Source organism: Microcaecilia unicolor, chromosome 3 (assembly GCF_901765095.1).
Source record: "Microcaecilia unicolor chromosome 3, aMicUni1.1, whole genome shotgun sequence".
In the NCBI taxonomy this organism is placed as follows: Eukaryota; Metazoa; Chordata; class Amphibia; order Gymnophiona; family Siphonopidae; genus Microcaecilia; species Microcaecilia unicolor.
In genome coordinates, this window is record NC_044033.1 from 217,212,680 (window position 1) to 217,237,189 (window position 24,510).

General features: G+C 46.4%; 1 protein-coding gene across 1 annotated transcript in view; it reads right to left on the reverse strand.

The window, feature by feature from the left end:
* Positions 1–3,495: 3,495 nt before the first annotated feature.
* The window catches only part of LOC115466314 (histo-blood group ABO system transferase 1-like), a 53,487-nt gene continuing 32,472 nt past the window's right edge, over positions 3,496–24,510 (reverse strand). The window contains exons 6-7 of the mRNA XM_030197485.1: positions 20,426–20,560; positions 3,496–4,346 (exon numbers count right to left, since the gene is read on the reverse strand). Of these exons, the coding sequence (XP_030053345.1) occupies positions 3,677–4,346; positions 20,426–20,560 (805 nt within the window). The 3' untranslated portion in view covers positions 3,496–3,676. The remainder of the gene's footprint in view (positions 4,347–20,425; positions 20,561–24,510) is intronic.

A 24,510-nucleotide genomic window follows, 5' to 3' on the forward strand; every position in this document is an offset into this window, starting at 1 on the left:
CAAGACCAACTCAATAAGGAATCACCTTAGTGCGATTAATGCTTACCATCATCGTGTAGAGGGTAAAGCCATCTCTGGAGAGCCTTTAGTCGTTCGATTTATGAGAGGCTTGCTTTTGTCAAGGCCCCCTATCAAGCCTCCTGCAGTGTCATGGGATCTCAACGTTGTCCTCACCCAGCTGATGAAACCTCCTTTTGAGCCACTGAATTCCTGCCATCTGAAGTACTTGACCTGGAAGGTCATTTTCTTGCTGGCAGTTACTTCAGCTTGTAGAGTCAGTGAGCTTCAAGCCCTGGTAGCTCATGCTACTTATACCAAATTTCATCATAACAGAGTAGTCCTCCACACTCACCCTAAGTTCCTGCCAAAGGTGGTGTCGGAGTTCCATCTTAACCAGTCAATTGTCTTGCCAACATTTTTTCCCAGACCACATACCCGCCCTGCTGAACGTCAGTTGCACACATTGGACTGCAAGCGAGCGTTGGCCTTCTATCTGGAGCGGACACAGCCCCACAGACAGTCCGCCCAATTGTTTATTTCTTTCGACCCCAATAGGAAAGGGGTCGCTGTCGGGAAACGCACCATCTCCAATTGGCTAGCAGATTGCATTTCCTTCACTTACGCCCAGGCTGGGCTGACTCTTGAGGGTCATGTCACGGCTCATATTGTTCGAGCCATGGCAGCGTCAGTGGCCCACTTGAAGTCAGCCACTATTGAAGAGATTTGCAAGGCTGCGACGTGGTCATCTGTCCACACATTCACATCACATTACTGCCTCCAGCAGGATACCCGATGCGACAGTCGGTTCAGGCAGTCGGTGCTGCAGAATCTGTTTGGGGTTTGAATCCAACTCCACCCTCCAGGACCCGATTTGTTCTGTTCAGGCTGCACTCTCAGTTAGTTGTTCTTCGTAGGTCAATTTCTGTTATGCCCTCGTCGTTGCGAGGTTCAATTGACCTGGATTCTTGTTTTGAGTGAGCCTGAGAGCTAGGGATACCCCAATCGTGAGAGCAAGCAGCCTGCTTATCCTCGGAGAAAGCGAATGATACATACCTGTAGCAGGTGTTCTCCGAGGACAGCAGGCTGATTGTTCTCACCTACCCTCCCTCCTCCCCTTTGGAGTTGCGTTTTTCCTCATTCCTTTGCTTGTCATTCAACTGAACAGGAACGGTCACACACGGGCGGGAAGACGGCCGCGCATGAGCGGTGGGCGTGCCCTGCATGCGGGACCGCCCGCGAAGTTTTGTTCCGGTTGGTGGGGGCTGCCGTGGACGTCAACCCAGTCGTGAGAACAATCAGCCTGCTGTCCTCGGAGAACACCTGCTGCAGGTATGTATCATTCGCTTACTTGGTTATGTAAATTCAAGTGCACTGAAAAAATAAAATGGATGTTGACAAAATAATCGCTACCATTGTAGTAGTAGTAGTAGCATTTATACATTAAACTTGATTTAACCTCACTATAAGTGGGTTATTTATTAACCCTTTAGTGTCCAATGTTCCCATCAATCTGTTCCCTTCCCATATGGCTTATTATGGAAACATTGGACACTAAAGGGTATGGTTAGTTCATGGTAAGGGACTCTGTGGTAAAAAGTGTGCCCTTACGTGGGTCTTTCCTATGTGCTATGATTTTCTATTTTTTGCATTAATGGCCATTTGCTAATGTCCCTGATGAAAACCCATCAAAGTGGGAAAACGGAAACACTACAGACGTGAAGAAGAACGGGACACTTCCAACATGAACTGCTGGATTGTTTGGCTCATCCCTCCTTTATCAAGACTCCTGCACTGTCAGCTCATACATTTTTGCTCATATATCGTCTAGTGACATCTATCTATCCTGAAGCAACTTAGCCGAAACATGGTGATGTGTCAAGTCTATAGAAAAAAGATTATTTTGTTCTGTGAACAAGCCTGACTACATTGTTGTCCTTCACCGTGCTTGGAAGCGTCCCATTGCATACGCTACTCCTTTTTGACATGTGTTAATGTCGCCATTGACGTGTTGCCATTTTTTAAAATTAGCAAAGCAGCACTTACCAACACCTATTTTGGAGGTGGTAAGGGCTTCTGCATTACCCATACACTAACCAGTTAGCATGTGGTAACGTAGATGTACTAACTAATTAGCTCAAGAACTCCTGCCCTCAACCTGACATGCTCCCTCAAAAAAACCCCAAATAAATTTTTAGTGTATGGTTATTACGCATATGTTCTAAAATTACTGTGTGATGCTGTAGCATGTCCCATTATACCTTATTTTTTGCTGTGTTAGGCCCAATGCAGCTTAGTAAAAAGGCCTTGAGTATCTTCACTCACTTATCTCCTAAACTCAGGACCATAGCAAGGTATGTGCGATCAGTGCAGTCGCACAGGGTGCAAGACAGGTGGGGTACTAAAACTGCACCCCCATCGTGGGAATAGGCTGCAGCACAAAGAGCCTCCCTGCCTCCTTCCTACCCCTTTCCTCCAACACACAGTGCGGCATCTCCACCTGTCCCTTTCCTCCCTCCAACACACAGTGCAGCATCTCCACCTGTCCATTTCTTCCCTCCAATACACAGTGCAGCATCTTCACCTGCCCTTTCATCCTTTCAACAGGTTATCAATAGAAATCAAACAAAATAAAACATGGAAAAGAAAATAAGATGATACCTTTTTATTAGACATAACTTAATACATTTCTTGATTAGCTTTCGAAGGTTGCCATTCAAGAAATGTATTAAGTTATGTCCAATAAAAAAGGCATCATCTTATTTTCTTTTCCATGTTTTATTTTGTTTGATTTCTATTGATAACCTTTAAGAGTGGACTAACACGGCTACCACACCTCTCTATCCTTTCAACACAAAGTGCAGTATATCTACCTGTCCCTTTCCTCCCTCCAACACACAGTGCAGCATCTCTACCTGTCCCTTTCCTCCCTCCAACACACAGTGCAGCATCTCCACCTGCCCTTTCCTCCCTCCAACACACAGTGCAGCATCTCCACTTGTCCCTTTCCTCCTTCCACCTGTCCCTTTCCTCCTCCACCTGTCCCTTTCCTCCCTCCAACACATAGTGCAGCATCTCCACCTGTCCCTTTCCTCCCTCCATCACACGGTGCAGCATCTCCACTTGTCCCTTTCCTCCCTCCACCTGTCCCTTTCCTCCCTCCAACACACAGTGCAGCATCTTCACCTGTCCCTTTCCTCCCTCCATCACACAGTGCAGCATCTCCACCTGCCCTTTCCTCCCTCCAACACACAGTGCAGCATCTCCACTTGTCCCTTTCCTCCTTCCACCTGTCCCTTTCCTCCTCCACCTGTCCCTTTCCTCCCTCCAACACATAGTGCAGCATCTCCACCTGTCCCTTTCCTCCCTCCATCACACGGTGCAGCATCTCCACCTGTCCCTTTCCTCCCTCCATCACACAGTGCAGCATCTCTACCTGTCCATTTCTTCCCTCCAATACACTGTGCAGCATCTCCACCTGTTTGGATTTTTTTTGGGGGGGGGAGGGGGGTTAGAGGGTAATAAAGGGACAGGTGTAGATGCTGCATTGTATGCTTGGGAGGGACAGGAAGCACTGTGTTGGGGGGGCACCATAGTGTGTGACAGGACAAGGCACTGTTATAGCTTGCTACAGCCCTGCTTAAACTTCAAAAATGTTATTTCATTCTATGTATATTTTTTAAAATTTTTTCTCTCCATGGACTATCCGTTTAATCCTTATATCCTTTAGCCGCCAAAGGTTGTTCGTCCATATATATTCGGGGGATAAAAGCTTTGTAGGTTTATTGTAGACAAGATATTTGTTAAAGTGACTTTCTTCATAGACTACTGCTTGGATGTCATTGGCTTTGTCTTTCACGATGCCTTCATAGCAAGCGGTTGCCAACTGGTAGATCCTCTGCACTGTCCCAACAAAGAAATTTGCCTGGTAGTAAAAGTCTCCTTCATCTTCTGGAATAAAAGCTTGAGAGGCTGGGCGTCTTTCATACGGTAAATCTTTACGTGGACTATGGTAATATGCAGGATGAATCACACTTACCAACTCCCCAAGGATCTCCACTCCTATGTGACTGAATAGCACCATGTCTACATCTAAACTGACTACATAGTCTACTTCCTTCTGAAATAGCAGTTCACTTTGATTTTTGAGGACCTCCATCCTACCCAGAACAACCTGTCCCCAGGTAGGGTATTTAGGGACCGTGATGATCTTCAGTGGTCTGTTTACTTCCAGACTGAGTGCTTTCACTTTATCGGGGCGGTCAGTAAAAACATAGTAGGTCACCATTCCTCCTTTCATGAAGTATCTCTCTGTAGATTCTAGGAACTTCTTAAGTAATTTTACATACCTTGAAAAACAAAACAAAATTTGGGTTAATAAAGTGTTAAACAGAAACAAATATTAAGAGCATGTGTAAAAGTTGGAACTACAAATCCATACCTATTCCCCCTTATTCTAGAACATGTGCATATTTAAATTTATAGAATACCCCTGTATATAATGGATGTTGATCATAGCTTTTTTCAGTAGTAGCTCAAGGTGAGTTACATTCAGGTACTCTGGATATTTCTCTGTCCCAGGAGGGCTCACAATCTAAGTTTATACCTGAGGCAATGGAGGGTTAAGTGACTTGCCCAAGATCACACGGAGCAGCAGTGGGATTTGGACCAGGCACCGCTGGATGTCAAGACCGGTTCTCTAACCATGAGGCCACTCCACTCAGTTCAGAATGGCTACTGACCGGTTAAATAGTGTTTAACCAGCTATCTGCTGATATTCAGTGGGGGATAACTGGCTATTCACTGCTGAATATCCCTGGTTAGTTGCTGTCCGCCGATTTTCAGCCCTACTTTGGTGGCTATATTTGGCAGCGTGAATATGAGGGATATCTTTGGCCAGTTAGAAGAAAACCGGTTGCCAGAATATCAACATAGCTGGTTATCTTCTAACCAGCCAAAAATAAACCGGATATTCAATGCCTGTAACCGAAAACGGCCTGGCAATGAAAATCCCGGTTTAGCGGTGAACGCGGGAGTTAGCCGGGATAACTCCCCCGGTCTGAATATTGTCCCTTATAGGTATAAAATGAGCTTTAGCGTTTAGGGGTGAATTCTGTGTATGGCGCTCAAAAACATCAGTGCCAAAACAAGTGTATTCTATAAGTCACGCTTAAAGTTAGGCTCGGTTTATAGATTAGCACTTATGCCCAGGGACTCATGCCTAGGTTCTTGACTTTGAATGCAGTCTCACATTTTTTTTTACATAGTTTGGCAGCATCGGTAGGGCATTTAATTGAGGTGGCGGTAAGGGCTCCCACAGTAAGAGTGTGTGGTGATGCCTGATTACCGCCGGGCTAGCGCCGCGCTAGAAAAAACGTTTTTTACAGTGTGCCAGAAATGGCATGTGCTTCAGCTGAAACTACCGTAGTTCTGATTTAGCGTTGGGTAAGCCCACATTGGGCTTACCGAAACTTTGTATAAGGGCCCCTCAATGCGTGTTAAGGCCCTAATGCTAAGAAGCTCATTGGAATAAAACAGGCTTTTTAGCATTTAGAGCATATCAGGGGCGTAGCCAGACTTCGGCAGGAAGAGGGTCCAGAGCCCGAGGTGAGGGTGCACATTTTGCCCCCCCGGCACCGCTGACCCCCCTGCCACCACCACCACCACCTTTGACCCTCCCCAGCGTCAACCCTTTCGACTCCCCCCTTCCCGCCGTCGGGTACCTTTGCTGGCGGGGGTCCCTAACCCACGCCATCCAAAGTCCTCTTCTCCGGTGCAGCTGCATTGCTGATCTGCAAGCAAGGCTTCTGTTTCTGTGAGTCTGATGTCGTGCAGGACGTCAGACTCACAGAAACAGAAGCCTTGCTTTTAGATCAGCAACGCGGCCGTTCCAGAAAAGAGGACTTCGGCTGGTGGCGGTTGGGGACCCCCGCCAGAAAAGGTGCCCAATGGCGGCAGGGGAGGGTTGGCAGCGGGAGAGGGGTTGAGAGGGTCGGCAGCGGCAGGGGGGGTAGGGCCAAATCTACAGGGTCCTATGCCCCCGTGGTCCCATGTAGCTACGCCCCTGGCGCATATTAATTAACATTCGCACGAAGGTCCTAATGCTGCTTGATGAATACCCCCCCCTTAAGCACATAACTTATAGAATACTATAAATTACATGTATATATGTTGCATTTAAGTTGTACCATTTTCTGCTGGATTTTATATAGCGCACCTAGAGACCCGCGCCAAAATCCAGGCGTATTGTATAACAACCCATGTAACTTAATTGGCTTAACAAGCTAATCAGCATTGATAACATCACTTAACAATAATGAGCACTAATTGGCAATAATTAGAATTTATGCGCACAACTCGCTAAGCACATTCTGTAATTAACTGTGCCTAAATTCTATTGCGCATAGCTCAAAAGGGGTATGGCTATATGCGGGGAAATGGGCGTTTCATGGGCATTCCAACATTTACGTGCATAGTTATAGAATATGGCCCAGTGTGCGTAACTCTACGTGTAGGGATTTATGCCACGTTTTCATTAGTGTAAATGGAGGTACATAGTTTCAGACGCTGGGCTATCAATGCCTTTCTATCGCTCCATGGTGCGACTGCACCTTGAATACTGTGTGCAATTCTGGTTACCACATCTCAAAAGAGGTATAGTGGAATTAGAAAAGGTATAGAGAAGGGCAACGAAAATGATAAAGGGGTGGGATGACGTCCCTATGAGGAAAGGCTAAAGCGGCTAGGGCTCTTCAGCTTGGAGAAAAAATGGCTGAGGGGAGTTATGATAGAGGTCTATAAAATAGTGAGTGGAGTGGAATGGGTAGATGTGAATTGCTTGTTTACTCTTTCCAAAAATACTAGGATTAGGGGGCACACAATGAAGTTACAAAGTAGTAAATTTAAAATGAGTCAGAGAAAAAATTTCTTCACTCAATGTGTAAATAAACTCTGGAATTCGTTGCTAGAGGATGTAGTAAAAGCAGTTAGCTTAGAAGGGCTTAAAAAAGGGTTCAGATAGCTTCCTAAAAGAAAAGTCCATAGACCACTATTAGGATGGACTTGGGGAAAATCCACTGCTTATTTCTGGGATAAGCAGCATTAAATGTATTGTACTTTTTTGGGATCTTGCCAGTTACTTGTGACCTGGATTGGCCACTGTTGGAAACAGGATACTGGGCTTGATGGACCTTCGGTCTGTCCCAATATGGCAACATTTAGGTGCTTATGTACATGTTTACAGCTCCGATTTTTTAGGCTCCTTTTATAGAATCTGGGCCTTTACGCCAAGCCATATTCCTAGCATAAATATAAACGAGCACATTGATGCCAGTTTATGCTAGCATTCGATAACAGAAAGTATGTGCATAAGTTCTGTAATAGAATAGGTGCCGTATCAACTTAATTTTGATGCCTAAGTTGTGGTGTTCAGTTATAGTATTGCCCCAGCGAGTATAATATTTTAAAGCATTTTCTTTATTTGAGCCTGTTTTACATGCCGAAAAGGGTTCTTATATGTAAAAGGAACACCACATCCTGCTTCTATAAATTGCTCAAACGTCCCAAGGACTTACAATACCTTTGATGCATTCCGAGCAGATTCACTATATAAAGTCAAAGACCTCAGTGGCGACTCATTTCACAAAAGCAAGAAATATTCTTGGCTCATCTTGCCTCCTCACTGGTCTGTATTGAAGCTAATTGGCCTGTCTATAGATCAGTGCTACAGAACTTTCAGACTGAGTAAGAACACCACCCGATTATTTAAAAGATGAGGGCTGGCGAGTCCATCTTGAATATTTCCTCTTATTGCAACACCAGGAGTACAGGATGACTTGATGGATTGGCGCAGAGAGGACTGGGCCCTGACGCAACTGGATGCGAAACACGCCACATCTCAGCCAGCGGTCCTATAACTTGAAAACGATAAGTTAAGTAGCTAATTAGCGCTACTTTTTTATATAGTATATAGCAAATGACAGCAGATAAAGACCTGTACGGTCCATCCAGTCTGCCCAACAAGATAAACTAATTTATATGGTATGTGATACTTTATATGTATACCCGAGCTTGATTTGTCCTTGCCTTTCTCAGGGCACAGACCACAGAAGTCTGCCTAGTACTGTTCTTGTACTAAGTTCTGAAGCTAACATCGAAGCCCATCCCTATCTATTCAGTCACGATCAGGGCATAGACCGTAGAAGTCTGCCCAGCTCTTGTTTTCTTTCCCAATTAACGGCGTCACCACCCAATCTCCGCTAAGATTCCACGGAACCATTCCTTCTAAACAGGATTCCTTTGTGTTTATCCCACGCATGTTTGAATTCCATTACCGTTTTCATCTCCATCACCTCCCGCGGGAGGGTATTCTACATATCCATCACCCTCTCTGTGGAAAAATACTTCCTGACATTAGTCCTGAGTCTGCCTGCCCCCTTCAACCTCAATTCATGTCCTCTAGTTCTACCGTCTTCCCGTCTCCGGAAAAGGTTCATTTGTGGATTAATACCTTTCAAATATTTGAACGTGTGTATCATATCACCGCTGTTTCTCCTTTCCTCCAAGGTATACATGTTCAGGTCAGCAAGTCTCTCCTCGTACGGTTTGCAACACAAATCCCATACCAGTTTCGTAGCTTTTCTTTGCACCGCTTCCAGTCTTTTTTACATTTTTTGCAAGATACCGCCTCCGGCAAAACTGAACACAATACTCCCAAGTGGAGCCTCACCAACGACTTGTAGAGGGGCATCAACACCTCCTTTGCGCATGCACCGGCGTTCGGCCAGTGGTAAGCTGAGACTGTGCGGTTCCCGCTACAGATTCAGCAAATTGTTCCCCTGAAGACGCCTTTGCGTGAAACATGCTCGCATGTAGGGAACGGGAACCTAAAAGTACTGTGAACTGCAGCTGATGGATTTCAAGTCCATCGTGCCTGGAGTTTACAGCTGTTTTTTATGGATGGATACATGTTGAGATAAGGACTCCTGTAGGACTGGCAATACATCCGAAGGTAAGTAGAGTGTTCTAGTTGCTCTTCTACCTCTAAAGCATGAAATTGGATGTTAGCACCTGTAAATGTTATTGATGACACATAGAGAGGGCGGTTGGAGTGCTATGATGTCACATTGGGCAAGGTAACACAGTTTACGCTGTGTAAGAGTCCTGCAGGACAGCCCTTTTCACTGAGCACTATTGCATATATTAAAAAAGAAAAAAATTTAAGCACAAAGGATCATGTATATTTACTTGTTAAGCAACAAAAAACGAAGGTTTTCATTAGGTATACTTAGGTAACACAAACAAAACCGGACGAAAATATATACCCTAGCGTTTGTTATATTAAATTTTAACTGCCAGACCCTCGACCATTCTTCTAATGTTCGGAGATCCCTTCTCATCGTTTCTACTCCCTCCAGGGTATCCACTCTATTGGCTATTTTCGTGTCATCCGCAAAAAGGCACACCTCTCCTTCCAACCCTTCAGCAATATCTCTCACAAATATATTAAACAGAATAGGCCCCAGCACATACCCCTGAGGAACTCCACTGCTCAACTTCCTTTCTTCCGAGCGGATTCCATTTACCACCACCCTCTGCCATCTGTCAGTCAACCAGTTTCTTATCCAGTTCACCACTTTCGGTCTTAAGTTCAACCCTTTCAGCTTATTCACGAGTCTTCTGTGGGGGACCATATCTAAGGCTTTGCTGAAGTCCAAGTAGATTACATCTAGTGTACGTCCCTCATCCAGTTCTTTGGTCACCCAGTCAAAAAAGTCAATAAGATTTGTATAAAAGGCTGATACAAAAAGGTTTGCTAAACATTTGGACAATTGCATCTAATATGAAATTTAAGTAAAGTTTAAGTAAAAATTTGAAGTCAGTACGGACCATTGAGGAGACAAGGTGAGCCAAGACTAGTTCTGGCTCTTGTGGAACGAGTCGCCACCGATGTATTTGACTTTATATAGTGAATCTGCTCGGAATGCTTTAAAAGTATTGTAAGTTATTGGGACATTGGGTTTGTTTAAATTTGTTTGTGCCTGGTTAACCCCGTCCTTTAAAAGAGAAATTACTGTTCCAATATTTTTATTGTGTTTTGTAATCAATAACAAATGGCTAAAATAAAAGCAAATAACCAGCATAACAGATTAACAATAACAAAGCATCAGCATACATGTTCAGACTAAGATTATACAAGAATTATTGCTATAACAAGTCATGATCATACATAAATTCAACTCTAAGAGAGGTTATTATGTAGTTCATCTAGTAAAGAAGTCCATATTTTATTGTATTTAACAAGTGAGTTATGTTTTTCAGCCGCAGCATATTCATATTTAGCTAATATACACACAGAATTCCACCAAGTTAAATACGTTACTTTGGTAAGGTCTTTCCAACAAAAGAAAAGGGTTCTTAAGGCTTGATGTAACATTATGTCTAATAATTGTGCTTGATATTTGTCTAGTGGTGATTGTATCATTAGGGATCCAAATATGACTATGTTATATGTTAAAACATCTTGAATATTCAAGGTAGATGATATTGTGTTCCATACAGAGTTCCAATAATCTTGAACAAATGAGCAAGAATAAATAATATGTTTGAGATTTCCAACATCCTTTTCACAAAGAGAAATTTATTTTTGGTCAATTAATTAGATCTATAAATTGCTCAGTAGAGACCTCTGGTGACTGGAATAGGTATGTCACCTTTCGACTTAAAATGCTCTCACAGTTTTTGGAACAGACTATGACTGACAGTCAGTGGTGTGCTGGTAGATTTTTAACAACAGGCTCTCTCCCTAGGTATAGCCAGCCTTGCAATTTGTGTGTGTGTGTGTGGGGGGGGGGGGGGGGGGGGGGGCGCAGAGGTGGACTGGGGGGGGGGGGGGGCAATGCATTACTTTCGCCAGGAAAAAAAAATTTAAATGCTCCCAGGTTCCAATCTAATTCATGTTTAATGTGGGATAAAATGCCATAAATAAGTAAATAAATAGAAACTCTGAATGTTGAGCACCTGATTCTCATAACATGATGCCCATTTTAGAAGCCCTTTACCAGGAGAAAAAAAGATCTCTGCACCAATATAACAGGGTTAGGGTGTCCGTATATTAACCAGCCCCTTCAAATGACACACCGATTACGATTTATAATAAATTACTACTCTACCTATGAAAAGTTATTCCCTTATTATACTTCCTCTGTGTACATCTGTATGCACAAGCCAGCATGTCTGAAAATACAACCTGTTTTTTTTGTTTTTTTTTTACTGTATCCTCCCCACATCCCCCCCCATTCCAGACCTCCTCCCTGCTGCCCCGGTCCCCTGAGACACAGGGTCCCAGCACATACCTGAAGGCAGCCACCCTGGTGGTCTAGTGGATTTTTCGCAGCAGGAAAGATCCCCAGTCTTTCCTGCCTGCTGCCGGATCACTCTTTAAAATGGCTGCCGAGACTTACAAGGGCAGCTTTGCAAGACTTCAGCAGAAGTCTCGCGAGGCCGCCGCTGGAAGTCTTGGCAGCCACTAGACCACCAAGGTGGCTGCCTTCAAGTATGTGCTGGGACCTTGTGGCTTGGGGGGGGGGGGAAGAAGAAGCAAACCGGCTCACCCTGTCTCAACAACTGGCTTACAAAATTAACAACCGGCTCTTGCGAGCCAGTGCGAGCCGGCTCCAGCACACCACTGCTGACAGTGGTAGGAGGAGAACTATTTGGAGATCTTTGGCTCTTGCTCCCTGGCCATTCTACCATTAGTGCAAAAGGACCAAGCCTGGCTCTATTCTTCCTTATTAAAATACATCTAATGGGAGGAGGGTCAGAGTCCCCCACAGTTGCTGCATCTGCACCAAGTGAGAACTGGAATGGGGAAGCTGCTCTACATCTTAAGCGGACAAAGAGTAACAAGATCAAGCCTGAAAGATCAGGAACGAACCAGAGGAGAAGTAACAACAGAATCCTAGTAGCTGTGTGCTCATTAAAGAAGGGACCACCTAAAAGGTATTTGTACCTGAAGGCTCAGAGACCTCATGATCCGATTAAGAGTTACAGAGCAGCTCTCCTCTGGAGCAGGGGTCCAGAGAGAGTAAAACTATTAAGGACAATTTTCCAGAACCATTACCAAAGCAGAGTGTTCATAAGGAAATCTACTAAAGTGTGAGGTGGGGGGGTGGATTTTGTATTGCTCGCCCAAAGGTAGGTGCTCAATTTTGCATGTGAACCAAAGATCCGCACACAAAGTACTTGGCTTAATTGGTGATAATCAATAATTAGTGTTAACAAGTACTTAATTGGTCATGATTAGGAGTTACATGTGGACCTGCCTTACAACCTATTCTATACCATGCATGCCTAATTTTCAAAGCGTGCAACTCCTAAATTTAAGTGCAGTTTATAGAATAGCGTTTTTTCGGTGTAGAAATAGGTGGAGCATGGCCCTAGGCATCATTTGTCATTTTGGTGTCACTATTTTAGTTACATTACTTGTGCCTATAGTGGTATGTTTTTGTTATATACATCACACAGATATCGGGTGCTAGTTCCTCCTGATGAAGGACACTTCCGAAATGTGGTCTCGCATATTTAAATGGGGTCTCGCATAGAGAGAAACTAGAGGAGAATATCAGCTGGCTTTACAAGGCTTAAAAAAGGTCTTTTCAATGAAGAGTGAATGTTGGTGACTTGTGTCCCTCCCTAGTGATAGCCTTTCTCACGCAGCCAGCGGGGTTCCGCAGCTATTTGGGAGTACAAAGATGTTTGGACTTTGAACCTAAGGAACTGAACTGATAAAATCAGCATAAACATTAGTAGGCACTTTAACCGATGCTTAAGAAGGATGCCCCATGTAGATCTGGAGGCATTGATTTGAAATGTTTGAAAATAAGGTAGTAAAACAATTGTATAGCTAGTGCATTGTATTAGGAAGTGAATGTAGAAGTAAAACAGTTGATTAATTGACAAGGCAATATACAAAGGTACTGTGAGCTATGTGTGAGTGCAACATGAGAATGTGAGTTTCGAGGGTAGAGGTATTAGGCATATGTAATACAATAAAGAAATAAGGTTAAGATATTTAAGGTGTAAGGAGTACTTTATATAATTAGTCACTATTTTAGTGCCACTGTTAGGGTACTGACATCCAAAAGTCTTCCTCCTCCTCTGCCCCCGAAGCACTGACTTCCGGTATTCGAGAGCAGGGCTTGTGCCTGTTCACTACTGCAGCCAGAGTCCTTTAGCACAAGGGAAACGTGGGCTGTCCCAGGTGGTGCCTGTGAAAGAGGACACAAGAGGCTTCCTGAAGAACCGTCCCTCCTCACAGGCACCATATGAAGCAGCCCACATTTCTCTTCTTCTCAAGGACTCCCAGTTACAGCAGCAAACAGGCACGAGGTCAGTGCGTGGGGGGGGGGAGGGAGGAAGGAAGGAGGACTTTTCAATGCTGCCATTTTGCTGCCCCAAATTCTTGTGGCCATAATTCCAGTGCCCTAACAATGGTGTTGAAATAGCAATGCCAAAACGGTAATGCCCAAAGCTCCAGACCTGCCAAGACTCCTGCACTGAGTGGGAGACGCCTGTTTTGGTGGGTCATCTCCCACACTCCCATCAAAACGGGAAATTCTCCTGGTCTGCGCTGAGACACTGCCACGGCTGCTGCTGCTTCTCCTGGTGAACAGCAGCGATGGCAAAACAGTAAACAGCAAGCGCAGGGCTACAGCTTTCAGGCATGAGCTGTCAGCTCTGTCGATCCTGTGACCACGGAGATGTCAACTTCCCATTCTGGGGCAGAGGACCAGCAGAGCCAACAGTGTTTGTTGCCTGAAAGCCGCGGCTAGCGTTTGCTATTTGTTGCTTTCCCTCGGCCACTGTTGCTCATCAGAAGAAGAAGAAGAAGAAGAAGTGTCCAGGAAACAGAAGATGCCGTGTAAGGGGGAAGGGAAGAGAAAAAGAAAGGGGAAGGGGAGGGGGTGTAGAGAGAGAGGCAGGAGAGGCTGAATGGAGAGAGGGGAGGAAAAAGATAAAAGAGTGGGGAGGCTGGATGGAAGAGGGGTAAAAAGAGAGATGATGAGTGGAAAGATGGGGAGAGATAGAGGGGACACGTTGGATGGAAAAGGCTGGAGAGAGAGAAAATGCTGGGTAGAAAGATAGGGAGTAATGGGGAGACCCTGGCTGGAAGGATGGAGAGAGAAAGAGGAGAGATGATGGATGAAAGGAGGGAAAAAGAAAGAGGTAAGATGCTGAAAGGATGGGGACAGAAAGAGGGGAGAAGGATGGGAGGATGCAGAGGGAAGACATTGGAAGGATGGGGAGAGAAAGAGAGAAGATGCTGGATGGAAGGGTAAGGAGAGAATGAGGGAAGAGATGGAAGGGTAGGGGGAGAAAGAGAGGAGATGCCGGATGGAAGCATGCAGAGAGAAAAAGAGGGAGACACTGGAAAGGATGGGGAGAAAGAGAGAAGACACTGAACGGAAAGGTAGGGAAAGAAAGAGGGGAGGTGCTGGATTGAAAGGGGGAAAGGATAGAGTTTGCAATAAACTGGAGAATAAGAGGATGGAACATAGGGGAGAACAGGGGTGAGGGAAAGATGAAAAGCCATAGGTAGATGAAGTAAAAAGAGGGAAATTAAAGACTGGATAGTAAGAATGAATTAAATCTGGACAAAGAGGCAGAAAAATAAATTGAAGAAAACTGAAAGAAAAAGGAGAGAGAAAAATGAGAAATGATAGGAAACTCTGGCAAGAGAGTTAAGAGGAAAGCAGAAAGAAGAGACTGGGACTAAACACAATCAGAAAAAGTAAATGGGCAGACAACAAAGTTACAGAAAATAATTTCATTTTTAGTCTAGGCTAAAGTAATGTGGTAGCTGTGTTGATAAAGGTTAATAAATACAAATAAATCACAAATAGAAAATAAGGTTTATGCTGGCCTAATTTTAATACTTTTTTGACTAGCCTTCAGAGACCAACACTTGCTTCCTTAGGTCAGGAGAGGATACCATAACAGCAGTATACTATGTCCTGACCTAAGGCAGGAGGTTTTGGTCTCTGAAAGCTAATTGAAATAGGTATTAGGCTAGTCTAATAAAAAGGCATTGTCTTATTTTCTTGAACTGAGCAGTGGCATAGCCAGACAGCCAGTTTTGGGTGGGCCTGAACCCACAGTGGGTGGGCACAAAATTTTTCTCTCTAACCCCCTCCCCCAGCATTTCCCAACTCAAAAGATAAATACTTTAGCTGATGAAGATCCCCAAGCTCTGTCACCTGAAAACTTCCACCAAAGATAGCCAGAATTCACTTTTACCAAGCTTGGTTGGAAGCAGCAACTCCTTGAGCCACCGATAGCGGCACCCCATGCATGCTTAGTTGTCAGTGGCTCAAGGATGCTGCCCCCATCTGCCAAGCTCAGCAGAAGGGAGTTCTGGCCACCTTCAGTGGAGGTCCTCAGCTAGCAGGGCTTGGGGATCCCCACCAGCTACAGCAAGGGTCAGGGCTGCTGTTAGCCATGCTGGGGCCCAGGGCAGAAAATAAAGAAGCCCTCTGCAACACTGGAGAAATAAAAACAAAAATGCATGTCCTTTTCTACTGCACACAATAAAAAGACATCCGCTATGAACATTTCCCAAAGCTAACATATTCCATTTAAAACGTTCAAAATAAAATTATTTTTCTACCTTTTGTTGTCTGGACATTTTATTTTTCTATCATATTGGTTTCAGTTTCTCCTTCCCACTTTCCCGTCGTCTTCTGCTAATTCTTCAAGCAACTGTTGTCCATTTGTCTTTTCTCTCCTCTCGTTCCATTTTCTCACTACAACTGCTTCTGAAATATTGATCTTTCCATTTTAGCTCTTTCCTTTCTGTTTTTTGTTCTTTTCTGCCTCTGTCCACTCAAATTTAACTCTCTTTCTAAACTTTTTCCTTCTTTTTATTTTTCAGATATCTATCAAATTTCCATCTCCTTTCACCCACTAGCTCACCCATATCCAAACTCACTCCTTCCCAGCCTTCCATTCCCTTCCATCTTCAATCTACGCACCATTACCATATTTCTACCACCTGTAATCACTATCCTGTCATTCATTTCATTACCATCTCCCCTCTGTCTTTATCCTCTCTTCACTCTCATAGCCTGACATCTCCCTTTTACCCCCTCCCCCCACCAGCATATGCCTTTCCCCTCCCTCCATTGTCCTGCATTTCTCTCTCTTACCCATTGTCCAGCATATCTCCCTTCTGCCCCTGGATCCAATATCTCCCTCTTCCCCCTCTCTTGTGCAGCATCTCTCCTTCCCTTTGCTCCACCTCTATGTCCAACATCTCTCCCATATTGTCCACTATCTCTTTCTTTCTGTCTCTCCCTGCCTTGAGCCCCTGGTCTAACATCTTTTATTCTCCCCTCCAGCCATGTTCAATATTTCCCCCTCTCATCTCTCACTCCCTTCCTTCCACTGTCATGTCCAACACTTTTTTCCTCTATTGTCCTTTGCCACTCCTCTGCAGCCTTTCCCTTCCTCTCCCCACCACACCCATATCAAACAATTCTCTCTCTCTTTTCCTCCTGCATCTCTCCCTCCCCCATGTTAAACAATTATTTCTCCACCCCACCTAGCATTACCCGTCTCTCTCACTCACTCACTCTCTCCACCCCACCCCCTCTCACGGGGCAGGCCCAGGGCAAGGACATTGTACTGTGGCGGCCTTGAGGAATCGCTGCAAGCTTTCATGCCCTTCCCTGCCTCTCTCTCCACCCCTGCGTCCCACCACGGCTGCAACGGAAATTCTTGTCCTCCCCACCGGTGCTGCCTTGGTCCCTGCATGCTACCCAGTGCCTTCGGTCCCTGCATTCTTTTCTTCGATCGTCGCCGGCAGCGCTGCCATTCATACAGGCAGCTCCGCTCCCCTCTGCCATGTCCATCTGGCCCTATGTAAACAGGAAGTGCATCAGAGAGGGCCGGATGGCCCTATGTAAACAGGAAGTGCATCAGAGAGGGCCGGATGGACGCGGCAGAGGGGAGCGGAGCTGCCTGTATGAATGGCAGCGCTGCCGGCGACGATCGAAGAAAAGAATGCAGGGACCGAAGGTACTGGGTAGCATGCAGGGACCGAGGCAGCACCGGTGGGGAGGACAAGAATTTCCGTTGCGGCCGGAGAAAAGGCAGCGAGCGACATGCGAGGGATGTGGGGTGGGTGGGCGGGCTTGGAGGGAAAGTGGGTGGGCCTGGGCCCAACCAGGCCCACCCGTAGCTACGCCCCTGGAACTGAGCCTATGCAGGAGGGCCGGCTTCAGCGGCTGAAGCACACTGCCGACTGCTGTACTGCTCAAACAGCATGGTAGGGCGTTCATGCAGTGGACTTCTTCAGCTAGCGAGAATCAAGCATCTCCGTCAGCAATTCAACCAAGGGTGGGGAGGGCTGAGGCTCCCTCACGTTTATGCCTCTGGGAGGAATAGATGCTGGATAGGGCTGTAATAGAGTGAACTGGAGTGGCTGTGGGTTGAAGTATGCCAGGGGGTGGAACCATGATGTAGACTGGGCGGGATCAAGGCAGAGTAGGGCAGGGTTGGGGCATGTACTAAAATCTCCCTCTCAAAAATCAGGACCCCATGGCAGCTGTGAATCTCACATGTCCTACCTTCTCCTTAGCAACCGCCAATGTCCACAATGTCAATCTAGCTGTGATTTCTGCCAGTTTAACTCTTGCATTTTATAAAGACACGTAGGGCCAGATGCACTAAACCTTAACGACCTTCTAACAACCCTTTAACAAAGGAAATTCCTAACTGTTGCATGCATTAAAGGCCTTTTTCCTACAAAGCAAGCAGCTAACGAAAACGGAATACAAAAGAGTAATTACCATTGTAATGTGGGCGATTTGGGATGCACTAACAATACTGAAGATTACACCGAATCATTTACCGCGACATATTAAACGTATGGTCAGAGCAGTCGTAAAGGCCTGAGCTGTCATCTCCCCGCTTCCCCCTGCACCTTAAAATTCCAAGCTGGCATGTTGAAAAACAAAATAAAGAACACAAACAGGTGGCTCCCCGCTTCCCTCTGCATACAATACAAATGAAACGAAAACAAAATCAAAAAAGGACTGGGAGGGGGCAAGGGCGCTCGTCAGGAGCGTCCTGTATGGACAGCATGCCCTGCCCCCCCCCCCCCCCCCCCCCGCGGTTGCTGCTGCTCCCTGCTTCCGCTCGTATAAAATTAAAAATTAAAACAAAACTAAAAAGTTTAGCAGCCCTGGTCCCCCTCCCTTCCTGTCTCTCTCTGTACTCCTTTTCCCATAGCTCCGCCTCCCGGCATCCTCTGCCCCCATACCCCGCCCCCTGAGCTCATCGACGCCGCTCCCCCCCCTCTACTGGACCCCCTCTCCGCTTTACCGGCCCGCGCAGCGCCTCTCACCTCTGTGTGAAGGCGCTGCACGGGATGGAACAGCTGATCGGCGATCACTGCTGCCTCCTCTGACGTCTCTCTGTTTTTCCTGGGCCCGCCCTCCTCTGATGTAAGTTACCTACGTAGATAACTAACGTCAGAGGAGGGCCCAGGAAGAACAGAGAGACGTCGGAGGAGGCAGCAGTGATCGCTGATTAGCTGTTCCATCCTGTGCAGCGCCTTCACACAGAGGTGAGAGGCGCTGTGCGGGCCGGTAAAGCGGAGGGGGGTCCAGTAGAGGGGGGAGCGGTGGCGACGAGCTCAGGGGGGTGGGGCAAGGGGCGGAGGATGCCGGGAGGCGGAGCTATGGGAGAAGGAGTACAGAGAGAGACAGGAAGGGAGGGGGACTGGGGCTGCTAAACTTTTTAGTTTTGTTTTAATTTTTTATTTTATACGAGCGGAAGCGGGGAGCAGCGGCGACCTCGGGGCGGGGGGGGGGGGGCAAGGCCGTCCATACTGGACGCTTCTGACGAGCGCCTTTGCCCCCTCCAGATCCTTTTTTGATGTATGTTTATTTTTGTATTGATGCAGGGGGAAGCAGGGAGCCATGTGTTTGTGTTTTTTTCTTGTTGCTGTTTTGGACGTTTGTGGCATGCGCAGAGCAGCCAGCATAACGCTTGGCTGCTCTGCGCATGCTTTAGGGGCCGATTGCCGATGGGGATTATGAATCTTTGATACATTGTAGTTTTCAATACCGCACCGAACATGTGCGACTTGTTTTTTTGGTGCATGCTTCGTTTTTTCAGATTTTTTTACGTATGGTTGATGCATCTGGGCCATAGAGGGGTATTTTCGATATGAAGTCTAAGTCCAATTTTGGACGTTTTGATAAAAATGTCCAAAATTCAAGTAGGTAATATAGCTATTTTCAAAACAGAAAAATGTCTCTTTTTTTATTTTCTTTTGAAAATGGCTATTTGCTATATATTTTTGTGCTCTGTGCATTTACCTTTTTGGACCATTTTTGAAACAAAAACATCCAAGTGAAAAATGTACAAAATCAAGCTATTGGGATGTAGGAGGAGCCAGCATTCTTAGTAGACTGGCCACACAGATATCCCCCTAGGGGGTACTGCAGTGGACTTCAAATAAATGCGCCCAGGTATACATCTCACTGTTGTTCCCTTATCTTGTCTTCTGAGCACCCCAAAACCCATCCAAAATCTACTACCCCCAACTGTACACCACTACAATAGCCCTTATGGGTGAAGGGGGCACCTATATGTGGGTACAGTGAGGTTCTGGTGAGTTTTGGATGGTTCACAGTTTCCACCACAAGTGTGACAGGTAGGGGGAGGTATGGGCCTGAGTCTACGTGTTTGCAGTGCACTGCATCCACCACTAGACTACTCCAGGGAGTAGTTGGTCATTTAGGGCACTTTTTTGTGGTTTATTCGTTAATAAAACAGATCTAGCCCAAAACGTATTTTAAATCTGCTGATACTTCATTTATGGGTGAGAAAGTGCAAGTGTTCCCAGATGTTTCCACGTGGACGCGGGCTAGGTGAAAGAAGTTTTTGGAGTTATGATCCGCTGTAACTGGTTTAGGAGCTACTTTCCAGCTTAGATTTCCTTGCAAATGTTGTATTCTTTTTCAGAATGTTCGGTATATTTTTATGAGCCATCTCAAGTTTTTTTCTAGAGGGAAAGGGTGCAACTTCAGTTTGATCCTCAGTTTTTTGGTTCAGGGAACTGTTATCAGGTCTAATAATGTGTATTTGAGGGGATTTTTCTTACTCTATTTCATGTTTTTTTTCCCCTTTATTTTTCATCTTTCCATTGATTTACTGCTCTGTTATCTCCTCCTTTTTGTGGACATTTCTTGAGATATTATGTTTATGATTTCTTCTATTTTAGCTTTTTGGGAATCTCTTATGAATATGCCTTCGACGTATTCATTGAAATACAAATTAAAACAACAACAACAATAACAAAAAAAATAAACTAACCAAAAAGGAAACCCTAACTAGAGCCAGAATTTGGAGTACCTACTTGCCAATGGCAGACACTGTAAGACCAATTCTGTATTTCTTGTGCTGAAATTCTTCCATCAGGAGGTCACGATTAAAAGTCCCTGCCCAGACAATTGGGGCCAGCCAGGGAGACAGAACCATTACGTCCCTCCGTCTGAAAGAGTCACAGCAGTTAGTCATATCATAATAACAGCCTTGATGAATTGCACAGGATCATGCATGAAAAATATGGCATAGCAACCCTCTGGTCGTGAAAGTCTCTGGAGCACTTTCCCTCTAAGCTGAGTGAGAGTCTTCCACCTATAGTCCTGCCAGTGAGGGGAATTGTCTCACTATCACATTTTCAATAGTGAGAGATATTCAAGTTCTGCAGAACTCCAAGGAACTTGCCTGTCCCTAGCGACTGAAAACACAGAATTGAAGCAGCACCCCCTATAGGCAGCAATGCGGTTGGAGGACTCCCGCTCAGCTTAGAGGAAACGGTGCTCTGGAGGCCAAGCACATTGGGGTCTTTACTAAGCTTCATTTGTATCGCAATTGCTTTTGCTTATTTGTATCATAATTGTGTACGTTTCTATGCTTCTATGACTTGATACCACCCATCATAACAAACACCTGAGCAGTTTACAAATATACAATAAGTATAATATCATACAATTCTAGATCAAGATCTCTGTAGGTAATATGATGGTACAATAAGCAAAAGTTCAATTTACCATTTCTGAGTGAAAAAATTGCAAAAGCTTAAATGCATTTGCCCTCTGATTCTATATAGTGTGACTAGAGTTGCATGTGCAGATCTAAGTATATTTTGATTTGCATGCGCAACTCAATTGGTTAACAAGCCAATCAGCACCGATAATTGGATGTTAACAAGCAATTATTGGTACTAACTGGAACTAAACAGAATTTATGCGCACTGCTTGCTAAGCATATTCTATAATGTAGTCCGCGTAAATTCTACTGTGCAGGTCCCAAAAGGGGGCGTGGCTATGGGAGAAGCATGGGCAGGACGTATGTATTTCTAAAATTTATGCACAGTGTTATAGAGTAACCCGCTCCATGCCTAAAGTTAGGCGGAGGTTCTCCCTTGGTGAAAAATCGCTGCCAGTTAAGCGCTATAACATGTGCATACTCTTTTCATCTCAACTGCACTGTGTCACGTCCCTTACCTGTGCCGCTCTGCCTGCGGGGATACCTCGCTCCACGAGCAGGAGAGAGCGGGGTATCGCTGGCTACGGGCGGCATGGTAGGGGAGTCTGGGCTTCCTCCTGGACGGCTCCGGCCCGCCGCTATGCTGCTGTAGCGTCTGGAGAGCGCCGACGCTGCAAATATGGCCGGCGCACTCTAGCTGGAAAGTCTCTTCCGGGTGCGGGGCCCAGGAGCATGGGGAACGCCTCTTCTGGGCGCGGATTGGCTGGTCGCGGCTAGGCTCCGCCCGCTCCTTGTGACCAGCCTATCCAGAGCCTCCTGGGGCTGGTTGTTGGCCACGCCTTCCGGACAGCTGATGGTGGTTTCCCTGATGGAGGGGGCTACTTAAACCAGACTCTGACAGAACTCTTTGCTTCGGCTTCTGCTGGTGTGGATTCCTGAGTTCTGTGTCTTTGGATTGTTTCTCTGCTTTGAACCACAGTTTGGACCTGGACTTTGCTATTGCCTGCCGCCTGCCTTTGAACCACAGTTTGGACCTGGACTTTGCTATTGCCTACCGCCTGCCTTTGAACCACAGTTTGGACCTGGACTTTGCTATTGCCTGCCGCCTGCCTTTGAACCACAGTTTGGACCTGGACTTTGCTATTGCCTGCCGCCTGCCTTTGAACCACAGTTTGGACCTGGACTTTGCTTTTGCCTGCCGCCTGCCTTTGAACCACAGTTTGGACCTGGACTTTGCTATTGCCTGCCGCCTGCCTTTGAACCACAGTTTGGACCTGGACTTTGCTATTGCTTACCGCCTGCCTTTGAACCACAGTTTGGACCTGGACTTTGCTTTTGCCTGCCGCCTGCCTTTGAACCACAGTTTGGACCTGGACTTTGCTATTGCCTGCCGCCTGCCTTTGAACCACAGTTTGGACCTGGACTTTGCTATTGCTTACCGCCTGCCTTTGAACCACAGTTTGGACCTGGACTTTGCTATTGCCTGCCGCCTGCCTTTGAACCACAGTTTGGACCTGGACTTTGCTATTGCCTACCGCCTGCCTTTGAACCACAGTTTGGACCTGGACTTTGCTATTGCTTGCCGCCTGCCTCTGAACCACAGTTTGGACCTGGACTTTGCTTTTGCCTGCCGCCTGCCTTTGAACCACAGTTTGGACCTGGACTTTGCTGTTGCCTACCGCCTGCCTTTGAACCACAGTTTGGACCTGGACTTTGCTTTTGCCTGCTGCCTGCTTTTGTGCCACAGGGTGGATCTGGACTTGCCTTTGTCTACCACCGGCCTGGAACCGCTGATCGGATCGGGACCTTGTCTTTTGGGCAATTGTCTGCTCCATTCTGCCCTTCGTGGGAGGTCTCTGCCCTGACTCCCCAGGTAAGATCAGGACTGTCTGGCTGCCAGACGTTGTTTGGCACAAGGGCTCACTTTTCGGGGCATAGGCCTGACAGAAAGCCGAAGCCATGAGCTCGCCAGATAAACCTGATCTGACTGACTTGGCTCAAGCTCTTCAACAGCAACAGGCCCAGCTCAACAGATTATCTGGAGTACTGCAAGATGTGTGTTCTCAGATGTCCGTGCAGCGAGCACCGGCTTCTGGAGCTAGTAGGACATCTCCACCTCTGCCTACCTTTCGGTTGCCTGAACCTCCTCGGTTTGACGGCACACCCTCCGCATGCCGCGGATTCTTGAATCAATGTCAGATGCTCTTTGACATGCAACCTGCTTCTTTTCCTACGGACAAACAGAAGATTACCTACATTATCTCATTACTCTCCGGTGCGGCTCTGGCATGGGCGTCACCTCTCTGGGAGCAACAGGATCCTCTCCTTTCGGAATTAGGAGAATTCCTGCGTCAGTTCCGCATGGTCTTCGATGTTCCAGGACGCCCTTCTTCCGCCGCAGGAGAGCTACTACGGATTCAGCAAGGAAGCAGTACGGTTGGTACCTATGCTATTCGATTCCGTACCCTGGCGGCAGAACTTAAATGGAATCAAGAGGCTCTTACGGCCATTTTCTGGCAAGGCTTGAGTGGACGCATTAAGGACGAATTGGCCGGCCGAGAAATCCCTGGTACTCTGGACGCCCTTATCGCCTTAAGCACTCGGATTGATGTCCGCTTCCAGGAACGAGCACGAGAACAAGTTGCCTCTCGTCCGTCGCGCAGGTTTTCCCCTCAAAGACCACGAACGGTCTCTCCTCAGGAGGGTGCGGTTCCTACTGCGGAGGGATCGGAAGTGCCTATGGTGATTGGCAGGCATCGACTAACAGCTGTGGAACGAACCCATCGGAGGGAGAATAAACTATGTATGTACTGTGGGAAACCTGGTCATTTTGTGAAAAGGTGTCCCAACAAGCCGGGAAATGCTTAGACCCTAGCCTGGTGAAGGGGGTGGTTGTGGGTCGTTCAGGAACCCTTCCGGATAACTTAATGACAGTACCTATTATCTTACTGTGGCAAGAATACAGGATAAATACCCTAGCCTTGTTGGATTCAGGAGCAGGAGGCAACTTTATTGATGCTAGACTACTTCAGGGCCTAGGCAGGCCGGTTACTCCCTGTAAACCAGCTCTTCAAGTAACGTCTATTCATGGCTCTACTCTGCCACTGCCTATTACCCATCTCACTCTTCCGCTGCGAATGCAGGTGGGTCTTCTTCATCATGAGGAGATACAATTTCTTATTTTACCTCAAGCCATCCATCCTGTAATTCTAGGTATACCCTGGTTGCGGCTGCACGCGCCTTGCATAGACTGGCCTTCGGGAGAAATCAGCCGGTGGAGTGGTCGTTGTTTTGAAACTTGTCTAACACCAGTGCGCCCTCCCTCTATTAATGTGCCAGCGCTCTCTGGAGTCCTCCTCCCCTGTGAAGCTTCTCTTCCGAAGGAATACAAGGAGTTTTCTGATGTCTTTGATGCCCGGGAGGCAGATTCCCTCCCACCCCATCGCCCGT